Source organism: Anopheles coluzzii, chromosome 2, assembly GCF_943734685.1.
Source record: "Anopheles coluzzii chromosome 2, AcolN3, whole genome shotgun sequence".
Taxonomy (NCBI): domain Eukaryota; kingdom Metazoa; phylum Arthropoda; class Insecta; order Diptera; family Culicidae; genus Anopheles; species Anopheles coluzzii.
This window is the reverse complement of record NC_064670.1, coordinates 27487898-27509271: the sequence shown is the minus strand read 5'-3', so window position 1 is coordinate 27509271 and position 21374 is coordinate 27487898. Positions and strand designations below refer to the sequence as shown.

General features: G+C 44.3%; 1 protein-coding gene across 13 annotated transcripts in view; it reads right to left on the bottom strand.

Moving 5' to 3' along the window:
- The window catches only part of LOC120961053 (fasciclin-2), a 56856-nt gene extending 35897 nt beyond the window's left edge, over nucleotides 1–20959 (bottom strand). For 5 of the 13 annotated variants that reach the window (XM_040384635.2, XM_040384639.2, XM_040384636.2 and 2 more), the window contains exons 1-2: nucleotides 20794–20958; nucleotides 18974–19294 (exon numbers count right to left, since the gene is read on the bottom strand). In XM_040384635.2, coding sequence (XP_040240569.1) covers nucleotides 18974–19049 — 76 coding nt within the window. In that variant the 5' untranslated portion in view covers nucleotides 19050–19294; nucleotides 20794–20958. Of the gene's footprint in view, nucleotides 1–18973; nucleotides 19295–19977; nucleotides 19997–20696 lie in introns of those variants that run through there. The other 8 variants (XM_040384632.2, XM_040384638.2, XM_040384634.2 and 5 more) reach the window with 7 other exon arrangements.
- Between the last annotated feature and the right edge of the window lie 415 nt (nucleotides 20960–21374).

The window sequence follows — 21374 nt, the reverse complement described above, 5'->3', positions numbered from 1 at the left end:
CGCAGTCATAGAACGCTGTTCTAGCGCTGTTTGACTTTTCGTAATCATTTCAATCTCTTCAGCACTATACACCGCCCCACGACGCCGGCGCAGGGCCCTGCTCACACAATAGTTAAACAATCAAGAAAAATCTACCACGGAATGTTCTTGGCTGGTTTTGTGACCTCTGCCGTGCGTCACGTCCCATGCAACGTGAACCGGGAGGGGGGCTGCTGGGTGTCTGCAAAGGGCCGCAACACCCGCCACCGGAGAATGGTTTCACGCCGGGGAAAAGTGGGCAAAGCTTAACGAAGTTCTCGCATTTCGTGCGTCGTCGTGCATTTGCATCCCAATCCCGCAGAGGCGACCAACCACTACAACAACAACCGGAGAAGCTTTCAGTGAGCGTACCGTGTGCCGTGTGCCGCACACAGATTGTGAATGTATATATTTTCGATTTTTATTCACTTATTCATAAATATTTCATGAACAGGCGGCAAATGGACGGACGGACGTCAATATGAAATATTTATACCTTTAGCATATTGACTGCTATGATGGCGCACTGCTGCCGCTTCTACTGCTGCTGCTGGTTGGTGTGAATATGACTGGCTTTTTTTGCTTGATTTTACTGAATGTAGAACATGGATAAGGGAAAAGGCAAACAAAACTGTAAAGAAAATTCATCACGAACGTATTTTGCTTTTTTAATGCTGCCGCCCGCCTCACTGTGTTCCCACTCTGGCGGCGGTCTGGTGGAGATTCTCTAAGATTAACATTAAAAGCAAGAGGTCGTATATTTTTTTTGTCCAAGATCGATCGGTCTCTCACAAAACGGTGTCAAAGGACGTTGACATTTTTGTGAATGACGTGACAAGAAATGCAAATTTAGATGTGTTTCAATCAGCGAACAAAAATATTCCCGAGTTTTCTTGTATTGGTAAAGCTTTCTTACGATTAATACGCAATTTGTAGTAACCGTTGTTGATGCATACACAAGTTACAGCATTCATTCCAGACAGAAAGTATGATGTAAATATGCATTTTTAATGGGTTGTAAGAGAACACTAGTAGCAGGATGAGGCAGCTACGTCTGACCGCAGAAACGTATTTGTCGTGTGGGATTTCCCCCCCAAAAGCGCAAACGATTTTCTGTGCAATTCTGCATTTAAGTGTGGTAATTATTACAACCTGCAGGTGGGTAGAATACGCAAAAACATGTGCACCATAACGTGCGGAAGAATTATGGGTGGACATTCGCTACCCCAAGCGATGTTCACCTTTATCCGCTTACCTATGCGAATCGGCTCAACAAGGTTTCCTCTGCGTGAATTTGGGATGACTAGGTAGGGTTAAATGTAACCGGCAGCATTCCAAAAACGACGGAGCACACACACAGACACACACGCGCGCACATATATGCGGTGCAATTTAAATCCCACATTCCACCCAGAGGCGCGAATGGCGTAAAAGGCCATCGGATTGGAGGTAGGTATGTGAGACACACGGCAGTGCAGCAATGGCGTAAGTTAACCGGATGATTGTCTCGCGGTTGAAGTCGTTCATAAATGATTCATCGGCCAATTGGCTGGCCGGTCGACCGCCATCAGGCCGACGGCTGGTGTGAGGTTTCTGCGGTTTGACCGCAAATGAATTTGATCGCACAAGGATTTTGCCTTCCCCCTTTTGGTACGCTTGCTTGTTTAGCAGGGTGTCGAGCTGTTAACAATGCTTTTCAATGTGCCTAGAAGGTTTTTTTATAAGATCGTTTTAAATTTTCTTTAAACATTCATGCCATCGTTTTTTTATATTTTTTGAGTGTTGTCTCTAATCTTGCTGTAATAATCGATATGAACGAACAGACCCCTCTCGAACCGCAATATTTCTCACTTTAATGCCGTTCCTATCAACACCGTACATTTTATCACATTTTTTTTTGTCTCGCTAAACTGCTTTATCGCACAATTCCTCAAAATTTGAAAACTCTACATAAACGGGGAACGGGGCGAGAAGTTTAGAACCACCGAACCAAACCGGGCGTAACGTCCAGTTGCCGAGGGACCGATGGTGTGAGGAAACGTCCTTCCTGTCAGCCGTGCCGGGAGAATCTATGATTTTCGGAAAAACTCTCCGAACGACTCCCAAGACGATCGTTTCAAGGCCGGAACGACCCGCGACAATCATGATGACGATGATGGTGGTGGTGGTGATGACGGAGCTACGTTTGCAACCAAAGACCCTTTCTTCTTCGTTTTGCTCTGTTTGCTTCTCCATCGTCTTTCAGCGCATAGCAGCAGCAGCAGGTCCAAGTGATGCTCACTTTTCAACACCTTCAGCACATTATCGAACGTACGCCAAACCAAACCCTCGCGTACGTTGCCACCAAACCGCCGAGATCTTCCGGCTGGAAACGTGTGGACGCAGCAGGTCTGTGGTGAAACGCCACCGAACACACACATAGAGCAACATAAACATAGCATAATAATAAAAAGTTAATTATCATACCATTTGTGTTCTATTCCCTTTGGCGCAGTAAAGACTGCAGAGAAGCGATATGCCCGCGAGGGTTGCAAGGACGGATGGTATATTCGGTTTTGCGCCATACGCACCGATATAGCGGAGGGTTCGAATTTCCTCGCCAGCGGGAAATCTTATTGAACCGCATTGGAAGGTGTGAAGAACAGGCGCAAATGGAACCCGGTGGAATTGGATCAGTAAATTCCGTTTGGGATGGCCAAGTTGTGAAACAGGCTTGGAAGGTAGATTAGCTAGAAAGCGATTCGAATGTATACGTGCAATGCTTGAGTAGTTGATAATAGCTGATTATCTCACACATTCTATTTGTAAAAACAAAACATGATTAAAATTCTTGGGAAAGCTGGATAGATATACACACCATTCCTGTTACAAAGCGGCGACGGACACTACCACTGCGCCATATTCCAAAGAGGGAGAAACTAAAGCGCCATGCTCTTATGATAGGTGATTTATGCTTTGTATTTTTCAAGCATCTTTTATCCACCGCCTCGCATCTTTGCTAACTGAACCAAACTCTCAATATGCCCATCCAAACTATCCAATTATGAAATGCATTATTCTTGTCTTTCAAGAATGCTTTTTGCCCTTTAGCATTAGAGCTCGCTCCATTTCTTAATGGGGCTCGCGCTGGATTTAAAGATAATGCAAGCGCGAAGAACAAAGAAGCGTGGATGAAAAACAAGCGCAAGGGAAGATTGTTGCCTCAGCGCATAGTGTAGGTGTGGGTGTGTGTATGTGTTATGAAATATATGAGTTATGAGCGCATGACAGAATGATGATGCTGGGGATGCTCCTTCAATGCAAAGACAGGGAGACACACACAAAAAATCGTTTCATTATTAGTGTTTTGTTTTCTAGACGCTTTTCTAGACGCTGGATAGTTTATTATTTTTGTTATGCTAGAATCTGAAAAATTTGTCCTCCGAGAGTTGTGTATACATTTTTTGCTTCTTTGAAAATGGGAAGGAAATAAATGAATACACAACAAGAACCAAGTGCGATGGAATGAAAGGAGACGACAATATATATAGAATAAAAAAAACTACGATGCTAGAACATCTGCGAGGAGATGAAAAGAGCATCAAGATAAATGATGCATAAATTTAACGCTCATTTTCATGTTTGTGCTGCACGAATAATTTAAGCTGCTATCTATCTACGTCTAGTGCGACGTGGCAACCTTTTGAACAACAAACACTGTAAGATAATCTGTAGTATAGAATAAGGACTGCAACACAATGTTAACAAACATATTTGCAAAGCTGTGAAAAATTACAAACCAAAGGATAAAATCTATCGTTAAAATCAAACGTTCCAACGGAACTGTGTTGAATACCTTCAAAACCAACACGTTTTTTACCGAAACGTAGTTCACAAACCTTCAACGCTGAGCGCGCCAGACCTTTGATGAATGCAGACAAGTCACTCCAGTAAAGGAAAATGGGGCAAGCATGAAAAAAAAACACACCATCGGCATCGGCAAGGTCATCACGGGAACGACACGTCTTAGGGACGTGATTAAGATGCTAGGAAAATGTTTCAATTACTTAGCATTTTCGCATCCATTTTCGCTGGTTCGAACTTTTTCTTTTCACAAAAAAAAAATAACAACTAGGCTGTAAGCAGCGTGGATGAAGGAAGATGAGCGTGATCCCAACCGAATGGATGTCGGCAGGCAGTATATGCAAACAGCACACTACTACTTAATTGTGTGCGTTGCTGTTGGGTTTTTTTTTGTTGCTGTCTGTGAGAATATCGCAACCATCATCTATCAGGGTCTTGAGGATCAAATAGGGAAATAGGTTAGAGACAAAACAAGGCCTGTCAGCGTCAAATGATTGAACGCTTCTTTGTCAGTGTTTGTGCCTGCCGAGGGTTATACCAAACATCCCGCAGATCTAAAAATGGGGCCATCCATCCGTTTTAGGCTTAGCGTGAGTGAGGGTCGGGGCGACTGTTTTAACTATGATCAGTTCATTTGTCGTCACGAGTTTGACGCTGGTCAAGTTGATTGCTAATAATCGCCACTCAAGCCTTCACCACTAGAGTCTGGAACTTTCTTGTCATCGTTTTGTGGCACCAATTCTAGCGCGAAAGCCACACCGAGAAAGCGTGAAATCAATCATCATATTTTATCTTGCCAAAATAGAAACCAGTGTCTGTGAGTGTATGTATTTAACTTCATTCCATAGCAAAATGCTGCCACACCACTAACGATGTGACACGATTTTTAACGATCCCACTTATTTGGCTTTATGCCCAAAACCATCACTCGCCATCATTCGCCGGTTATGGCCAGCGTGCGGTGAAATACGTACAAACTGCTGCTGCTGCTGCTACACCGGAAACAGGATATGTCATCGCGTACACTCCCTCCCGCCACTGTCCTATCATATCGTTAAAGCCCAAATGTGGCTTTCGCTTTTCCGCTAATTTTTCCCTTTTCCGTTCATGTGAATTATAAACGTTACACAGCTGTCATTCAAAATAATACAAGCTATATCCCCAAAAGCAGCGAATTTCACGACACCCAAAGCGTATCGAATTGAGTATTCGAAATCGTGAGAGTCTTTTGCACGTGACGGATGATCGGATCAAACCGGTGTAATAGCACTGCCCGCCGCACAACCATCACACAACCGTCGTTGGCAAATGGTTTGAGCTCCATATTTCGTGAATTTTGTTTACATTCAACTGTCGGACACAGTTCTTTTACTCCACCTCTCGCGGTACCACTCCACTCCCGACCCCATTTCGTGCTCATTAATGATCCAATGTCGGGTGATGTTGTCATGATGGATGAAAAGCAACGCTTTTTATACGCAGAGAGAAGCGTATCAGAACGTTACCCGCTGACAGAACGGAAAGCTGATAGGAAGAGTTTAATCTTTTCTGCCTCCCATTCCCTCCCACCGCAACCTGACGGCCTGGTGGTCGGTAGATCAGTCCAAACGATAAAAAATGGTTTGTTGCACTGGAAAAATTTAAACGATCGCGGTACGTTTTATCTCTGGCACGATCGGGCGCGAGCGCGCGCGTCCGGCCACCAACAAACGTTGCTGCGCTCGCCAAACGTACGCTACCCTACTGCTTCTTCACTTTGCGTGCGCTCACCCCCACGGAATGGTCCGACCGCTGCAGTGTCATCGTTTATGAATGAATGAATGTGAAGCTATTATTTGTTTTAATTGAGTGCACGTCGGCGGCTCATTCCGGGCCACTCTCCCTCTTTCATCGGGGTAGGAAACAACTCCTGTCCTGGCGCTGCCGCGGTTCATGCCTTCGTGCGAAAGTAATATTATGTGAGACCGCGCACGAAACTGTGTCCGAGGAAAAGGGCTAAAAGTATGTATGAATAGTCGAAGCGAAATTAATAAAATACACTGCAAGCGGTCTCATCGAAGGGAATGATGATCATCATGATGCGGCAGCAGGGTTCATGATGAGAAAGCATCACATCGCGACTTAACCATTGATGCGGCGTGTGTGCGAGTGTGGTTTTTCGCATGCCCTTTTTGAATGATGCGTTCACATTGTGCGGCGAGTCAAAAAAGAAATGCATGTTCCACGCAACGAATGTACACTTTTGTTTTATTGATGAGCGGCATTAACGTAGCAAAAGTTGATGACACACTCAGCAAGCGCACTTAATGGCCGTTCAGTGGGTGGAAGTATTTCGACACCGCCAATTACACATTCCTCCGTCACGAGGGATGGTGCTGACGATTATTGGATAGTGTGAAAGAACGCGTTAATAAAGGTATGAAGCACTTTGCAGCATGTTTCATAAAGTAAAGAGCCAAAACTTGGACAACATTTTACATACAAAAGCCGTTTTCGCTATTAAACCGTTGGCATTTAAATAGCTGCACGCGTGCTCTTGCACAGTTACGTTTGAGAATGGTTCCATCAAACACACAGTTGCAAAGCATAATCGCTTTCATAGCCGTAGGGGGTACGATTTGCATACAGGCAAGTACCAATTGTGCTGCAACACCGAGCAAATGATTGCAGGCGTCATATAATTTAATGATCGTTAGAGGGAAGAGAGCGCAAATCAACACAGCCGTCATAAGTCACTCAGTGGATGATCGTGTTTGAATGTGCATAATACGATTCGAGAGCATCTGGCAGCACAACTCGTTTGCGCTACAAATATATCCATCCACTTGGCGACCAACGAACGACTGATGCTGGTGAATTAAAGTCATCTGGCAAATTGGGGCCGTCGTGCACTCGACTGTTGTTCCTGCTGCTGCCAGCCAGCTCGACTGTGCCAAAGACCCTTTCTTTCTCTTCTTCCGAAACTGAATCAAGCGATCTCAAGATGCTTTAGAGCCGCCAACTAGTGCATCAAAACGTGCTGCTTTACGTACTCGCATTAAGATGTTGGGCCGTACCGTATAGCAGTTCCGTAGCAATCGCTCTTGCAAAAGATGCTAGAGAAATTCGCAATGAAACCGGGGAGAAGTAGCACATAACCTCGACCGACTTTTTTTTGTCTTAGGAGATTTTTTCTGCTTCCCTCTTATACCTTACGAGTGCACTGAATGGATGCTGCTCTTTCCTTTCATTTCCCGCGACTAGTGTTCCATCTGTTTCCGTCAATGGCTTTATTTATGTCTTACCTGTGAAGTAAAAAGAGAGAAGAAGAAGAAATGGTTTAAATTAAACGAATTATAACCAGCACACTCCTACTTAAGCCATTTAGCAATAGCGCTGATGGGAATAGTTTCAAGAGGCAAAACGATTCGAGCCCCCTTTCTCCCTTCGTGTTGACTGTTGTCGATTTCAAAATAAGGCGCTTTGAGGTCATTGAGAGAGCAGAACTTTGTATAATTAAAACCACCTACACACTACAACTCAACCTTTTATCCGGGAAACCTTAACTAGCATTTAGAAAATGAACTAAAACTCAGCGGTGTATAACACACGCACACTGTGTACTCGCTCCAATTTTGTCGCTCGAGGACAGGATTATTTCAGGTCATAATATAATACAAGAGTGATCATAAAATGTCACAATTTCAAAAACAAAACAGCAGTGTAAGCTCAAAGAAAGCCCCTCTAACCGATAGAAAAGTAATGCAACACCTTCAGCGAATAAAAACATCAAATGGAAATCATAATGCGGGATGTGATGTATAAATACATTTTGTGCAAATCAATGATAATATTGCAGTAGTAACAGGTGAATGGTCAATTAGTCAAGTAATATTTCTTCGAGTTACTTTTAATAATTCATATTATTTATGATTGACCATTTTGTTCAAAGGTATTATTCAGCGTCATCAGAGCAAACTACAAAATAACAAGGTTAATTACGAAACAACTCACAACCCATTGTCACCTTTTCTGAGTAGGAACCCTGTTTTAACCTTTAATGGAAGTCTTTTGTTTTTTAGTGCTTCAAAAATAAAGGATACTTTTAGACATTTTAAGTACCAGGTAAGGTGGTTTTTGTGGCATTTTTGAGTTGAGAGTTGAAAAATAAACATCCTCATTTTTTTAGTAGGAAGGAGAGGGTCGATGAAAATATGCCTAGCTTGATATGATACCCGTTCCGGGCAGAGGCTCTAAATTCTCAGCAAAACCAAATTTCAAAACCCGACCCTAACCTTTCAACCCGGTTTCCCTATACGTTCTACGTAATCAGCACGTACTACTAAAACGGAAACAAACCTTCGTCATTCTTCCCTGCAAACTGCCCGACCTGCTGTTGTCATTGAAAGGCCGCAGATTTCCGTTTCCGTACATGAAGGTCGTGGTGTGCTAGAATGTGTATCCCTGTGTCGCGTCGTCGACCACACGCACGCACGCACGCACGTACTGCTGTACGAGAAAATGGAAAACATCCCGGGACCACCACGCTCGAGTCTAGTGAATCAAAACAGGAAACGAGCAAAAAAAATCTAGCACAACCAGCCGTGCACAAAAGTGGGTCTAGAACGTACGTAGCGCAACTGCGGGAGCTTGGGTAAGAGACCATAGCGGCAATAGTAGAGTTTTTTGCCGCCACAGACTCGTCGTCTGGTGTGGTGGAGGTTCATGTTTTAATTAGTGTACAACCTCAAGCTAATATGAGAGGCAGAGAAAGTGAATACTCCCTAGATCATCTCTAGAGTAATGCTTCTACATCGATAGAATACTGCCAATCCGTTCCCCGTCAGTTCTGACACAATTTCCCTGAAGGTTCATATCCTTCATAACCGGCAGTGTATGTGTCTGTATTTCAGCCCCGTCTACTGTGGTTGAGCTTTCAATTAGTACTGTATATAATATGGCGGTGGTTTCGGTTGCTCCTTCCACCAGCACACGCACAGGTTTTGCTTCACATCGAGCGATCCGGAAATTACAGAAACCACATCATAATGTGCGCGTGAAAGATGAAGGTGTAGCTCTCACAGCCTAGTTTAGCGGTGCAAGCCATCCCGAACGGTGATGACCATGATAATGACGTACTGGAAGCATTATACTACAGGTAGCGTTGTTACAATTCTACGGAACATTTTCACCAACAGCAAATCTCAGAAGACCACCGGACGCACCAACTGACAGCGTGTTTTGTTGCGCTTATAGACACGTTCTTCTTTGCGCAATACCGAGACGCATTTAGTTGTCAATTGTTTTTTGTAAAAAAGTGCAAGCTAGAGTTCTAAAACACAAATGTTGTAAACTCTTCAAATGTACCTGCTTTTTGATCAGATTCTTTTGTTTAAAGAATAATCGTTATTTTGTTCTTATTAAACATCAATTGTATACAAATTGTTTGATTTAACCTGTGTAGTAATGTGTAGACAAAAACTCCTTAATTGTTGCAGCTAAAGAATTTGATATAAAAATGCAACGGAACGGAATCCCACTACCCGGTGGTATCGATGCCAAAGTGTAGCAAAATACCTTGAATTTAGAGGTTTGCTTGCTAACTTTACTAATGCTACCGACCAGCCTCATAATGTTGCTGCACAATAACATTCCACCTACGGAACTTTCAGAATAATGTACAGGAATTATCTAACTATCCTCACTCACCACGACTACATTCGCTTCCATTTTCGTTAACATTGCTCTTGAGCTTTCGGCACACGCTGCGAATAATACGATCGTACAACAGTTTAACGCAGCGAAAAGTATGCCAATATGTGGAAGGAATTCACTATTCAAATATTTAGTAAACTTTATTCGGTAAGCTCTAACTGGCCTCAAATTTTGATGGCAGCCCTGCCTATGTTGAGGGAAGTTGAACCACAAGTGAGAATAATTGGTTTATAAAGCATCATAGACTAGCTGCTCAGTGTTAGTAACTAATCAAACCGCAGCAGCGTTCGGACAGTTTGGGCTCAAACACAAATTGGGCTTTGGGAAGTGGTGCCGCTCAAGCCATGAAAGGTGGTGTTTTACCTTCCCATTTTTCTGTTCGGCTTAGGAAGATGTTTTATTATTTTCATTTTTAGGCTAGGTTGGATGTAGCAGCAGCGAAACTAGACCAGTAAAAGTATAGTTGTACAATGGCGGTACACAAAACTTTTCCTTACGCGTGTACCAACTATCCTACACCCCCGGTATGTATAAATCGTTCCTGAATTGTGTACAGTAAAAAGTACATCGATTGTGTCTGAAAACAAAAGCGAACACACCCTTCGCTCTCCTCACAGACATCGTTGTTCGGGAGAGATGCATCCGTGATTCGGTCGAACCCTTCAGCCTGCAGGGTACACACACACACCAGTGTGTAATATTAGTTCCACCATTCAACCAAAGGTCCACAACGTTGTCCAAGTCTATTTTGTCGTGCTTTTAATTGCTTCTGGCTTTTTAATTACCCTTCCACCGACAGACCTGCGTGAGGTGATGTTATTTCCCGCACGGAAAGTTCTCACGTTTTCAGAAAGCTTTTCTTGTCCGGTACTGAACCTGTGTCAGACGTAACTACTGCAGCAGTTGATAGTTGGTCAGCACATGCCGGACAACATGGCTTACAGTCATACAGTCCCCCGTCCGGGTCAGCCCGGTCAAATACGAGTTTTATGGTTCTGGGAATTTAACATTTTCTCCTCACTTTTCACCTGCCCTAAATAAACGAGCGACTGACCGTTAGTTGCACTAGATTTACAAATTTTAAATGCAATACAACAACAACGTAGCAGCAAGGGTAAATGTTGAGCGGCGTGATGTACTGTCTTTATCGCTGCATAAATCATCACCTGTTTGTAATTAAATATTGTGACAAGCCGAAGCTGTACATCCGAATTGATACATTTCCAACATACCTATAACCCAGCCGTTACTTAGCAGTTGAAAGAAGAATTACCATGGTATGCGGGGTACGGTACTGTTTAATTAATTCAAACTTCCGCTCCATTGCAACCTGGAAAAGGCACCGTAAGCAGGTGGGTAGTGCTCCTTCTCGATGCTCGTGTACATCGTAATTTCTAATGAATTAGGTAACTTTCAGTCCAAAATTCCACCGTACCGTACCATACTAGCGAATATTTAACGAACCACTCGTCAAATTGAGCTTCACACACTTGAACATCATGTTACATTTACAGCACACCGAGTACCGAGTACACTCCTGTGCATGCAAAATTCGCAAAATGTAAGCCACGGGCTAGTACTGCTGGTGGACGCGTGTGGTCCGGTGAACCGGAAGCAAATCTGTCGGAACTTTCGCTCTCTCTTGCTCTCTGGACACACGCGTGTCTCGATGGTACGTACCCGCGTATGTGCGTGTTTTGCGGATTGCTACATGTGCAACAGAGTTAGTGCCCTGAAGGTACGTAATCGTATACGGAAAAGCACCGGATAGAACCCGCAAGTGACGCCACATCAGCATCACTTCCCCATCACACCTGGCAAAGGAACAATTGATTGCAAGCACCGGTGCAGAGCACACCGGAAAGTCAGATGCGGTGTGTTAGGCAACGCGAGTGTGTGGTTTTTAGGATATGTGCAACGTTCGTTGCAATTATCGGCAGCAGCGCCCGACATCATAGGCATACGAATGCATTTGAAAGGTGTGCGTCCAATTGCGCACGATGCGTACGGATTTTGAATACAGCCAAATTAGTATTTTATTGCCTGTGAGGTTTAATATTTGGGCTCGTAATTTGCAGCGAAACACAATTAGGCAGTCAAATTTACGAAACTGCTGTAGTTTGAGCATTGTGGGGGCAGCTCGAAAGCAAGGGCTCGCTCATTAGTGCACTAGAATACTGATTAGTGCTCACACGAGAGATTTAATTAAAGGTGTATTTTATCGGCAATCTAATTGGTAAATCTTGTATGACTACAGCAGGTTCTTGCTAAAACAATCACCTAACGATGTTCAATGATGAAGAATGCTTTTTTCTCTTCGCAAGGAAAAGCGTCAGCTGCACATGAGTAGTTTGCAAGTCACCGCAAAAACACAATGCACATGTTGGTTTGTAAAATGTGATCCTGAAAGCTGCTCCGGTATATTGTTCTCTAACAAAACGAAACGTCTGCACTGGAACTCTGGGATATACACACCGCACAGATGCAACCACAGAAACGAGAACAGGTCATGCTGTACTATAGAATGTGTTGTAACGCATGCTTCCCGTTGTATGCGTAGTGCATGCTCAAAGCTAAAGAAGTAGAGTTGATTGAAAAACTATTATAAAGAGAAGGATGTTAACAAGAGGTGCATCCAAACCAATGCATGAAATAGTTATACACACGAGTTGCAACTTCTTTTGTACTGACAGCGCTTAAGAAGATGGATAAGCTTTACTAAACAACCAAGAGAACAGATTTCCATGCGAAAAATCCTAGCTGAACATAGTTCATGGTTGTAGGCGCAGGCAAACATACGAAACGGTCGTGGTAATTTCCCGCCAAACGATGAAGGGGAAAAACGTGAGCTTGTATTATTTCCACATACACACACACAGACCCTGCACGGGCCGATCCCATTTCCAGTGCCAGGTGGAAGGCGACCGCGAGTGACACGACCAGCCTTTTCATTCGATGGGAGCGTCATTTGACGTTGAACGTTGGGGGATAGAGGTTGATGCACTTCATTATGCTGCCACCAAACCAAATACCAAACACGACCCATCTTTATACGTGATTGTCGGTGTGTATGTGTGTGGTTTGCAGCGTAAAAGCAATTCCAACCTCTTTTTGACAGCCACGAGTCGGATTGAAAAGTACACGTCACGTTTCCTGCCTCCTTTACCGCGAGTAACACACCACCTTCGACGACGACGACGACGCGTATTTCCGACTGCAAATAATAATGCTTGCCATCTCGCAAGCTAAGCCATCCACTTGCTCTAATATACACCGGAGCTGTGGCGGTGGGTGGTGGGACAGTGAATGGAAACACAGAAATCTGCGAACGGGGAAAAAAGTATGCAGCGCAAAGCTGAATGAGATTTCCACCGTGAGAATGTCATTCCCGAGCGTTTGATCGTTCGTGCCGCAACAATTCGCGATTTTGCGCCCACCTTCTTTCCATCTTCGTTGCCTTCAAAGCCGTTGCCGGAGCTTTGCGGGGAAGCTTTCCTTTCTTCGCACGACGAAAAACGCAACCATGGCCGTAGCTCATAGTACACCATGGCCGTTCACGATTCTTATACTGCGGAATAAACGTTTCCCTCCATGCATATGCTGTGGGTTTGACGAGTAGAAAAAGGAAAAGATCACGGTGCCTGCTCATCCATCCACATCGAGCAATGCAGTGCGGATGTGCTTTTAAAGAGATGATGGAGACATTCTGCATCACTCTGCTTTCTACTCTGCCTTTTCGTGTGTAACACTTTTTACCCATAGCATCCTCTCGGTCCGAAAGGAGAAGTTTACTACCGGCAAAGGAAAACAAACACAACCGACGACACACAGAACTGTGTCCCACTTTGTGGTGGTAAAGCAGGATAAGACATCAGTGCATATCTTCCATGTGTCAGCCAGTGACGAACCCCGATGGATGAGCCGTTTGATTCATCGTGTCAGATGACGATGAAACGATCACAGCGTTCTTGCCAAGCATTTTGTGGTAACACTGTCAATGGTAAGGTGACAATGATGGCACACCGAACGAACGATGCCGATTCGGTTGGATGGTTTTCCAACGCACATCGGTGAGTTTCCGGCCAACGCCATCACAGGCCACATCCGTTGGACTCATTGGACTGTTACCGTGTTTCGCTTCAGCAAAGGGTGGGTTTGATGAGCGCCTTTTTGCTTTCCGTTGTCATTTATAGCAACATTATGCTTGTGCTACAAATTATCCGTATGGATAGTGAAGCTGTTTCATTTGAATGTAAATAAAAATGAATGTTATCTCTTGACCATCTTCTTTGTAAGCGTATTTTTGAGTAAATATTAGCAAGGATGATCAATTAAACTTAACATGGGGTATAATGCTATTAAAAAAAGAGGCAGTTGAACACGGTCGTTCAATTGGTTGATTCAAACATTCACCGCTAGAAGCAACACCACTTCTGCCTATCCACAAAATACGGAAATGTAATCAAGAAACGCTTATTTATGTTTGCAAAACCGTTCGTGCACAGCCTCCCCCATCCAATGGGTGACTTATTTTGGGGTGCTGCATCGTTGCATCAACAACACCGCAACAAACCATCCCCAACACCACCACACCAGCCAGCAGGTTTATTTCGGTGCAAAACACGATTTGAAAGCGATGCATCACAACAAGTCAAGGCCACAAAAATAGATTACACGGTCGCTTTACATCACACCACAGCTACCAGTCGCAGTCTTCTCCAAGGCAGCGATGCTCGATGAGGATGCTGCTGTAAGACGGAAGAATTTGCGAACTTCTTGGTGTATTTTTAGTACGCTGGAAAAATATCATCCGACGCGTGTTTGTGTGTGCAACGACATAAGTGCACAGTTTGGTGGGCTGGTGGGATGGATCGTTAGCAAAACTCCAACCGTATCATGAGCGGGTAAATATTGTGTATGAAGAAGCGGTAACATTGTAAAGTGGTCCAATTGGAGAGTATAATTGTTATGAGAATGAAAACACATTCACATTTGAAAAGAAATGTGCATTTTGAACGAGATCTGGGAATTTGTCTATAAACATTCCAAATTTGAGCATTAATATCATTAGTAGAGCTTCCCAAAACTATCAGAAGTTTAGTGAAAATCTCCTCTAATGTTCATTATTGATGGATAAGTTGTTCTATCAATTAGTGCGCATTATTCCTCCCACATTATTGGGAATGAACTACTTAAGCATGCATAAGCGTTTGCAAATCGTATGATTGACAGCGCAAAAAAGGTAGTTTCCGCAAGATTCCACTAATAGAACCAGCAGCAACGGCAGCGGCTAATCGATATGTGCGGTACCGCGATGTCACCGTTCACCGCACCGCATCATTACGGCATGCCAGTCACATAAGTTTTATGCACCTGGGTCGATGATGAGCGAAACAGAAAAACTCAAGCGCATAGAAACAACCACACCGGGGAATACCCTGAATGTCTTGAACATTCTCTTTCTCTTTTCCTTCTCCCTGAGGATGAACGGTGGTTTGGCCTGACGGCAATAATGATTGCAGGCCGTGTACAGAGAGCTTAAGCAGCAACCGGAAAGGCTTCTTCTCGCATTAGAAACTAATGAGAAAAAAATGAGCCACCACCGCAGTCAGCGACCGGTGTTGTAGTAGCACAGAGCGTGTCGTTGTGAGGTCATAAAACCTAACGCGGCTAAGCTCGGAAAAGCTTGGCTTGGGAAGTCGGATTCCCGTATCTCCGGGGATGACCTTCAGCTGTTCGATTCGGTAACTAAATACATCCCCGGTTGTGACTAGACCATTATTGGTGGTTCCGAGAGAGAGCGACAGAGCCAGCTTATTGATTTGTTTTACTTTCTTAAGCTCTAAACCACATACACACACAAGAAGCTCTTGAAGGGTGTCCGGTGAGACGACAGCAGTTGCATTGCGGTTATTGTGGATGAAATGGAAAGTAAGGGACGCCGTTTCAACTAATCAGGTGCAGTCAGGTGTGCTAACAGTCTTGCTGTCTGCTGCACAGGTGTCTACCGAAATCGGTAGCTCTACGCTTCAACTGGATGGATCAAATGTCGTTTGTCGGTGGCATGGCAAGGTTTCAGTTTCTAGGAAGCGAAATAGAGCAATGCACCATAAAATGCATTCTTTTGTAGAAAGTACCGCAGCAGTTCTAATCCAAATATAATGCCTAACACATTATGGTTATGTTGACCTCTAATTGGATAATAAATGCGATGGCTCACGCTTCATTTTGAGATGTTTGGATACTATTGGAGCAACTGTTGTTAATCTATACATTAGGTCCTTCGAACCGGATTCACTCGAATTCTTTGAAGGTTGTTAGTTTGACATACATGAACAGTGTTTCACTATAGACACTTAGTTTGAGCAAATCAACATCACGTGTGCTTTACCGAGAATAATTACAGATCCAACCCAATTGTTAGATTTCAAATTCAATAATAAATTCATAACCCAATTTAAATCGGCATTTTACAATTTCACGGCACCATCAAATCGGAAACAGCGACCACATGCGATACCCTTGACGTGCAAGTGTGTCGATCAAACGTATTAACATTCACTTGTTCGGTTTAGAGTTGTTTTATTTCCACTTCATCATACTCTCGCTGTATCGGGTAGTGCTTAGAAAAAAAAAAGGCTTCACTACTCCATGAAATGTCAGCACGTTGCCGGTCAGTCAGTCAAACCACTGTTGGCGACTGAAGGGCGGTAGCAGCGAGAGTGTACACTAAAAATAGTCCTACATGTCTGACACAAGCGTGTCTATGCATTGGGCCAGGAACATTCGAGTCCATCACACATCGATCGCAAGTCGATTCCAACGTTATCGAATCGATAGGATTTCTTTTTTAAACAGCCAACGCTGCCTTCCCTCGTTGGTTCGTTCATGTCGTTCTAGCAGCATTGCGCTCGTTTCGTTCAGGTTTGTTCGGCGGAACAGCAGGAATGGTGCGCTTCGGTGAGCTGTGTGGTGGTGGATTAGTGGAAGAATTTACGCAAGCTGCCAACACACTCGCCATGTTTGGTATCGACTCGTTTTCGGTCCACCCTTGCTCGGGGGCTTCATCCGCAAACAGGCCGAAGGGTCATCGAGATGGATACAGTGATCGAAGGATAGGTCACCTCCACACAAGTCCAGTTAGTGGTAAAGGTTCCCACTTCTCTACGACCCACTTGTGGCAGCAGTCTTACACTTTTGGTCAATACATCTTTCTTCCAAGACTAACACGCTCCCGGGCAGACGGTTTCTCGTTCGGGGCCGAACTCTTTTCCTAACACTTTCGTTCCAATTTCATGCCATTTCTTCTCACCGTGGACCACCCACCCTTTCGTTGCGGTTTCTTCTACCTTGCCCATCATTGGGCAATGTTTTGGCAGGCGGTCAAGTAGAACCGCTTTTCCGTTGGCGATGGGTGATCTTTTTTGCTTCTACTTTGGCATCACACTTCTATTCATACACGCGCGCCCGAAGGAAATGGAAAACGCAAAGATTTCCACCGCTTTGGGGACACACGGACGTCCCCCCGGTGCCGGTGCCACCCGTCACTCCGTTCGGTGCCGGTATTCGCGACTACGGACCGCGCAGCGGACCTGATGGAATTTTCTATTTCTGTCATCGGCACTACGCGCGACCAGCGAAACCAGCGGATGAGGCGTGCGTTTGCTGCTGGGTGTGTCGCTGTACAACAAAACGACCATCACCGGGTTTCTCGGCGCAATTTCTTTCGCCTTACGCGAGGGGGTTGCCTTTACCTCCCCCGTACATGCCCACCCAAGCGCGAGCTGTGCTGCAACCGAACGTCCTTTTCCAAGTGTTACGGAATACGGCACACACCACTTTCGTTGGTCAAATGGATCGACGGTAGCGAGTAGTAAAGAGAGCGTCGTTTGTATGCTTGGAGCGACTGTGTTAGAGGTGTTGTAAACGTTTATTCATTTTGTGGTGTGAATGTATAGAAAAAAAAGAAAGCAAAACAACTAGCATCCAGACCAGCTGAGGGAAATGTCCCTGAAAATGTTGGATGGTTGCTCAAGCGAAAACGTCAGGTTCGCTCTGCGCTAGTACGGCATTGCGACATCAAATTGATTGGCTTTGGAGCATCACATTTTGCTGCCAAGGAGTGTAATGGCACTGCATTGTATAACATTAACAGTTTATTTATGTTACCTGTTACAACTCCGAAATGACGAAGAATTAATAGAACACATTCAAGGTAGTGTTTGTATTTATAATAAACTTAAATTTAACGCTCACAAAAAATCAATCAATAAACTTCAATTCAAAAGTTACCAAATCGCCAAAATTATATCAAGTTCTCAATTATAGTGTATTTTAAGGTCAAAATCACCAGATCTTTCCATTCCTCCAAAGGTCCCGATGATACAATACCATCCCTGTGCGACAAAATAGCTTTCAATATGCCTGCAGACAAAACCCAATTATCGTTAGCAAAAGTTATAATTGAATATCTACACTGCTCATCGCATTAGAACGACAGTTTCCCATTAACTTGCTATTAATAACGGTTCCTTTATCTCAAATGGCGTGCTTCGTACACAACGTAACATTACCAAACCATTTTAAGCCCCCATTCCAGACACACCAACCGCCGTAGACGAATCAATTGACATGTCTGCCGTATGTTTTCGCCAAAGACAACAGCACACGTTTGGCACATCCGGCACAATACACGTCCTGTTGTGCATCGGCGTCACTCGGGCGCGTCCAAAAACAGCAAAAGATTTCCCCAAATCAATGAGTGCCAAGCATGAGGCAGACGATATTTGCTTTATTAAACCGTACCACACATGCCGACGAGCATTTTCCGATCCGGTTCGTCTCGTGTTCGTCTCCGCCGTCGAGATGGTGGGATGGTGAAAAGAAATGGTTACACAAATTGTTCACTTAATTACCAGCCATCGGAATTCTACAACCTGTGCGTTGTTGCTAGCACAGCCTGGTTTTCTCGGCACATGGTTCAAATTTCCTAGCACGATACAACCGTCGACAGAAGGTCTGTAGGCAAGCGGGCCGCAAGAACGTGCATCGAGGGAAAACATAAGCATGGGGCAGCATTGGATGGAAGGTTTTGTTTATTTACTGTCAAAAAAACCCGGCTCCCGCATGGAAGATGCAAAAAACAAGGAAACCGGTAGAATTACCTTGCTGTGGTAGGGGTATTGGTGGTGGTACTTGGTACAAGGCAGCAGAACGTTTTACGCACAGCACTCGGTGACCACCTGTGCGTTTACGGGGCAATATTTTCTAAACAACTTTTCAGCGGTTTGTTTTAACTGATTGAAGGGGTCTGAGAATCGATTCGCATATCCCACACGACGCCTATCCTTGGCATACATTGAAGAGGCAGTAATTGCAGGGTGTAATTTTATTAGTCTTGATGCTGTTTCCCACTTACCTATAAGCGTCATCCAAACGAGCAGCATCATCACGGCCGTTGAGCTGACGATGCTACGGCCATATTGAGCTGCCATCTTGCCGGTCGGTTTCCTTATTGGTCGTGCGTTAGCGGGAAAGGTTTCCTTAAATTTGCGCGTTCGCTTTTGCACCCTTACTCGATCAACCCCCGATTGACCGATCAGGAAGTAAAGCAGAATTCACTTTTTATGGAGTGAATTATACAATCTTTTACACGTTTTTGTTTTGTTTCACTATAAACTATAACACTCTGTAAAGTTATGTTAAGCAATCATTTTCACGCAAAGACACACACTGCGCACTGAAATTATTGAATCATTTCGTTAAAATCGCATATTATTTTTTAAAAATAACTCGATAACAAAATTTAAAAAGCAAAAGACAGAAATATCTGTTATCCAAGTAATTATCCGTTTTTAAATCATAAATAACCCCCCATCCATCAAGCTCGAGCTTTTGAATTTGTCGATCAACGATCAAACGGTCGGGCAAGAGTGAAAATCGATCCACCACCACCACAAAGGTAAACGATCAAAAGCACACCCACTCGTCGCCTCAACCCTGCCACACGTTGCGGCTTTGCGTGAGACGCTTTTATGATTCGCCTCTCCCGTCTAATGTTGCGCCCCTCTTTTGTTCGTGTATCAAACGCGTCGCTCACTTGCGTCGTTCGGTTATACAAGTGTGTGGCCCGTCGACCGTGACGTCACACAGGTGCACAGGTATTCGTAAACATTGAACGCCCTGCTGTTGCTGGGTTTTTTATATGTTATCTGCTTCGCGTTGTTCATCGCTTCTCGTACCAATACAGAAACACATACACGCATACACGTCAAACGATCACACCTTACGCTGGCCCTTCCCTTCGCTTTTCATCTTGTTTAAGCTCGCTCGCTGCACCCTGCAATGCATCACTTTATGAACCTTTTGTTTTGGGCTTCTTTCGATCGAAGAACACACGCACTGGACGACAGTGGGCTTTACCATTATCTTTTATTCTGCCTTCTTTATCCCACCACCACCCTGTCACACACCAAGTGTACGTTCCGCGGGTTAAGGGTTTGCCGTGACTCCACGTACACCAACATACAACACTTCGTCGTATGTGCGCTCAGGTTGACTTTAGGCACCGTGTTTTGTGCCCGCACCAACACATCCAAACCGCAGGTGATTCAATCGAATCGATTAGGAACAATTCCTCTCATTTCGAGCAGCTCAAACGGGTGTATTCTTGAACATTAGTGGACGGGAAACAGCATAGAATAGCTGATCGTGAGATGAAACTAACGCGCACACAGTGTTTTAATCAACTCCGGTCTCCACCCTTAAACAATAACTCACACACAGCACCGATCGGGGTTTTGTTTTTCGGGGAGGGGGAGTTGTTTGGGGAGGGTGACAGTACACACCACACCAAGAGCTGGCCCAAGCGACGCACAGCACACCACAATTGAGCCCCGTCAAGCTTGCTCTACCACCGGCCACGAACGTCGGGTAGCCTGGCCGCGCGTCATTTAATCCAATTTACTTCACACTCGCGCGTACGCCCGTCGTTAACTAAGAACAAAGCTTCTAAACGCACTACAGCTCCAGTTGCATATTCCAGCGGCAGGAATTGGCTGCAGGATTGTGCAACGAGCAACGTTCACACAACCGCTCTACGGTGATGGTGGGGTTGATGCTTGCCTACCCCCTCTCCTTACCCACTTGCAATTCTAAATGGCTAAAACTAAAAAAAAAAACTTCACGATCACCGTTGATCACAAACTACCAAAACAATTGCAATTTGAATACACTCACACACAAACACACATACACAAACGCTCGAAAAGTGTCACGGCGCGGTTTCTAACACGCACGCGGTTCACCAAAACTCAACTCAACACACACTGCCAGTAGGCGCTAGCGGCACACACGTCCAGCACGGTACGCGTCTGGTTGGCGAATGAATGCGGATGAATTCGAACCGACCGTTTGAAGGCGTTTGAAGCAGACCGGCGTGCGTTGTTCGGTTTGCGTAATGGTTCATTCTGTACGCGATAGATGTTTAGGCGGCAACACAGTGGGTTTGAGCTGGAACAGAATTTGAAGGATGGGATTGTTGTGAAAATGCAAGACATTTAAGCAATGACGAAAGTTAAAATTTAGATATTCTCAAAAATAATCATTAAAAAAACATTTTTAAATTACAGATTATTCTTCCATCTTATCCTTGAATGCTTAAAATAATAGAGCTTATCTTAAAGAAAAGAAAAATATGTCAAAAATTTGGTAATTTTGGATGCATTTTAACAGTATTTTGTTTTCATTAAAAGCGTTCGTTTACGTGAAAGTAAAAGAAACGCTACCAGAGGCAAACGTATCTGAAATGAACAGCACAT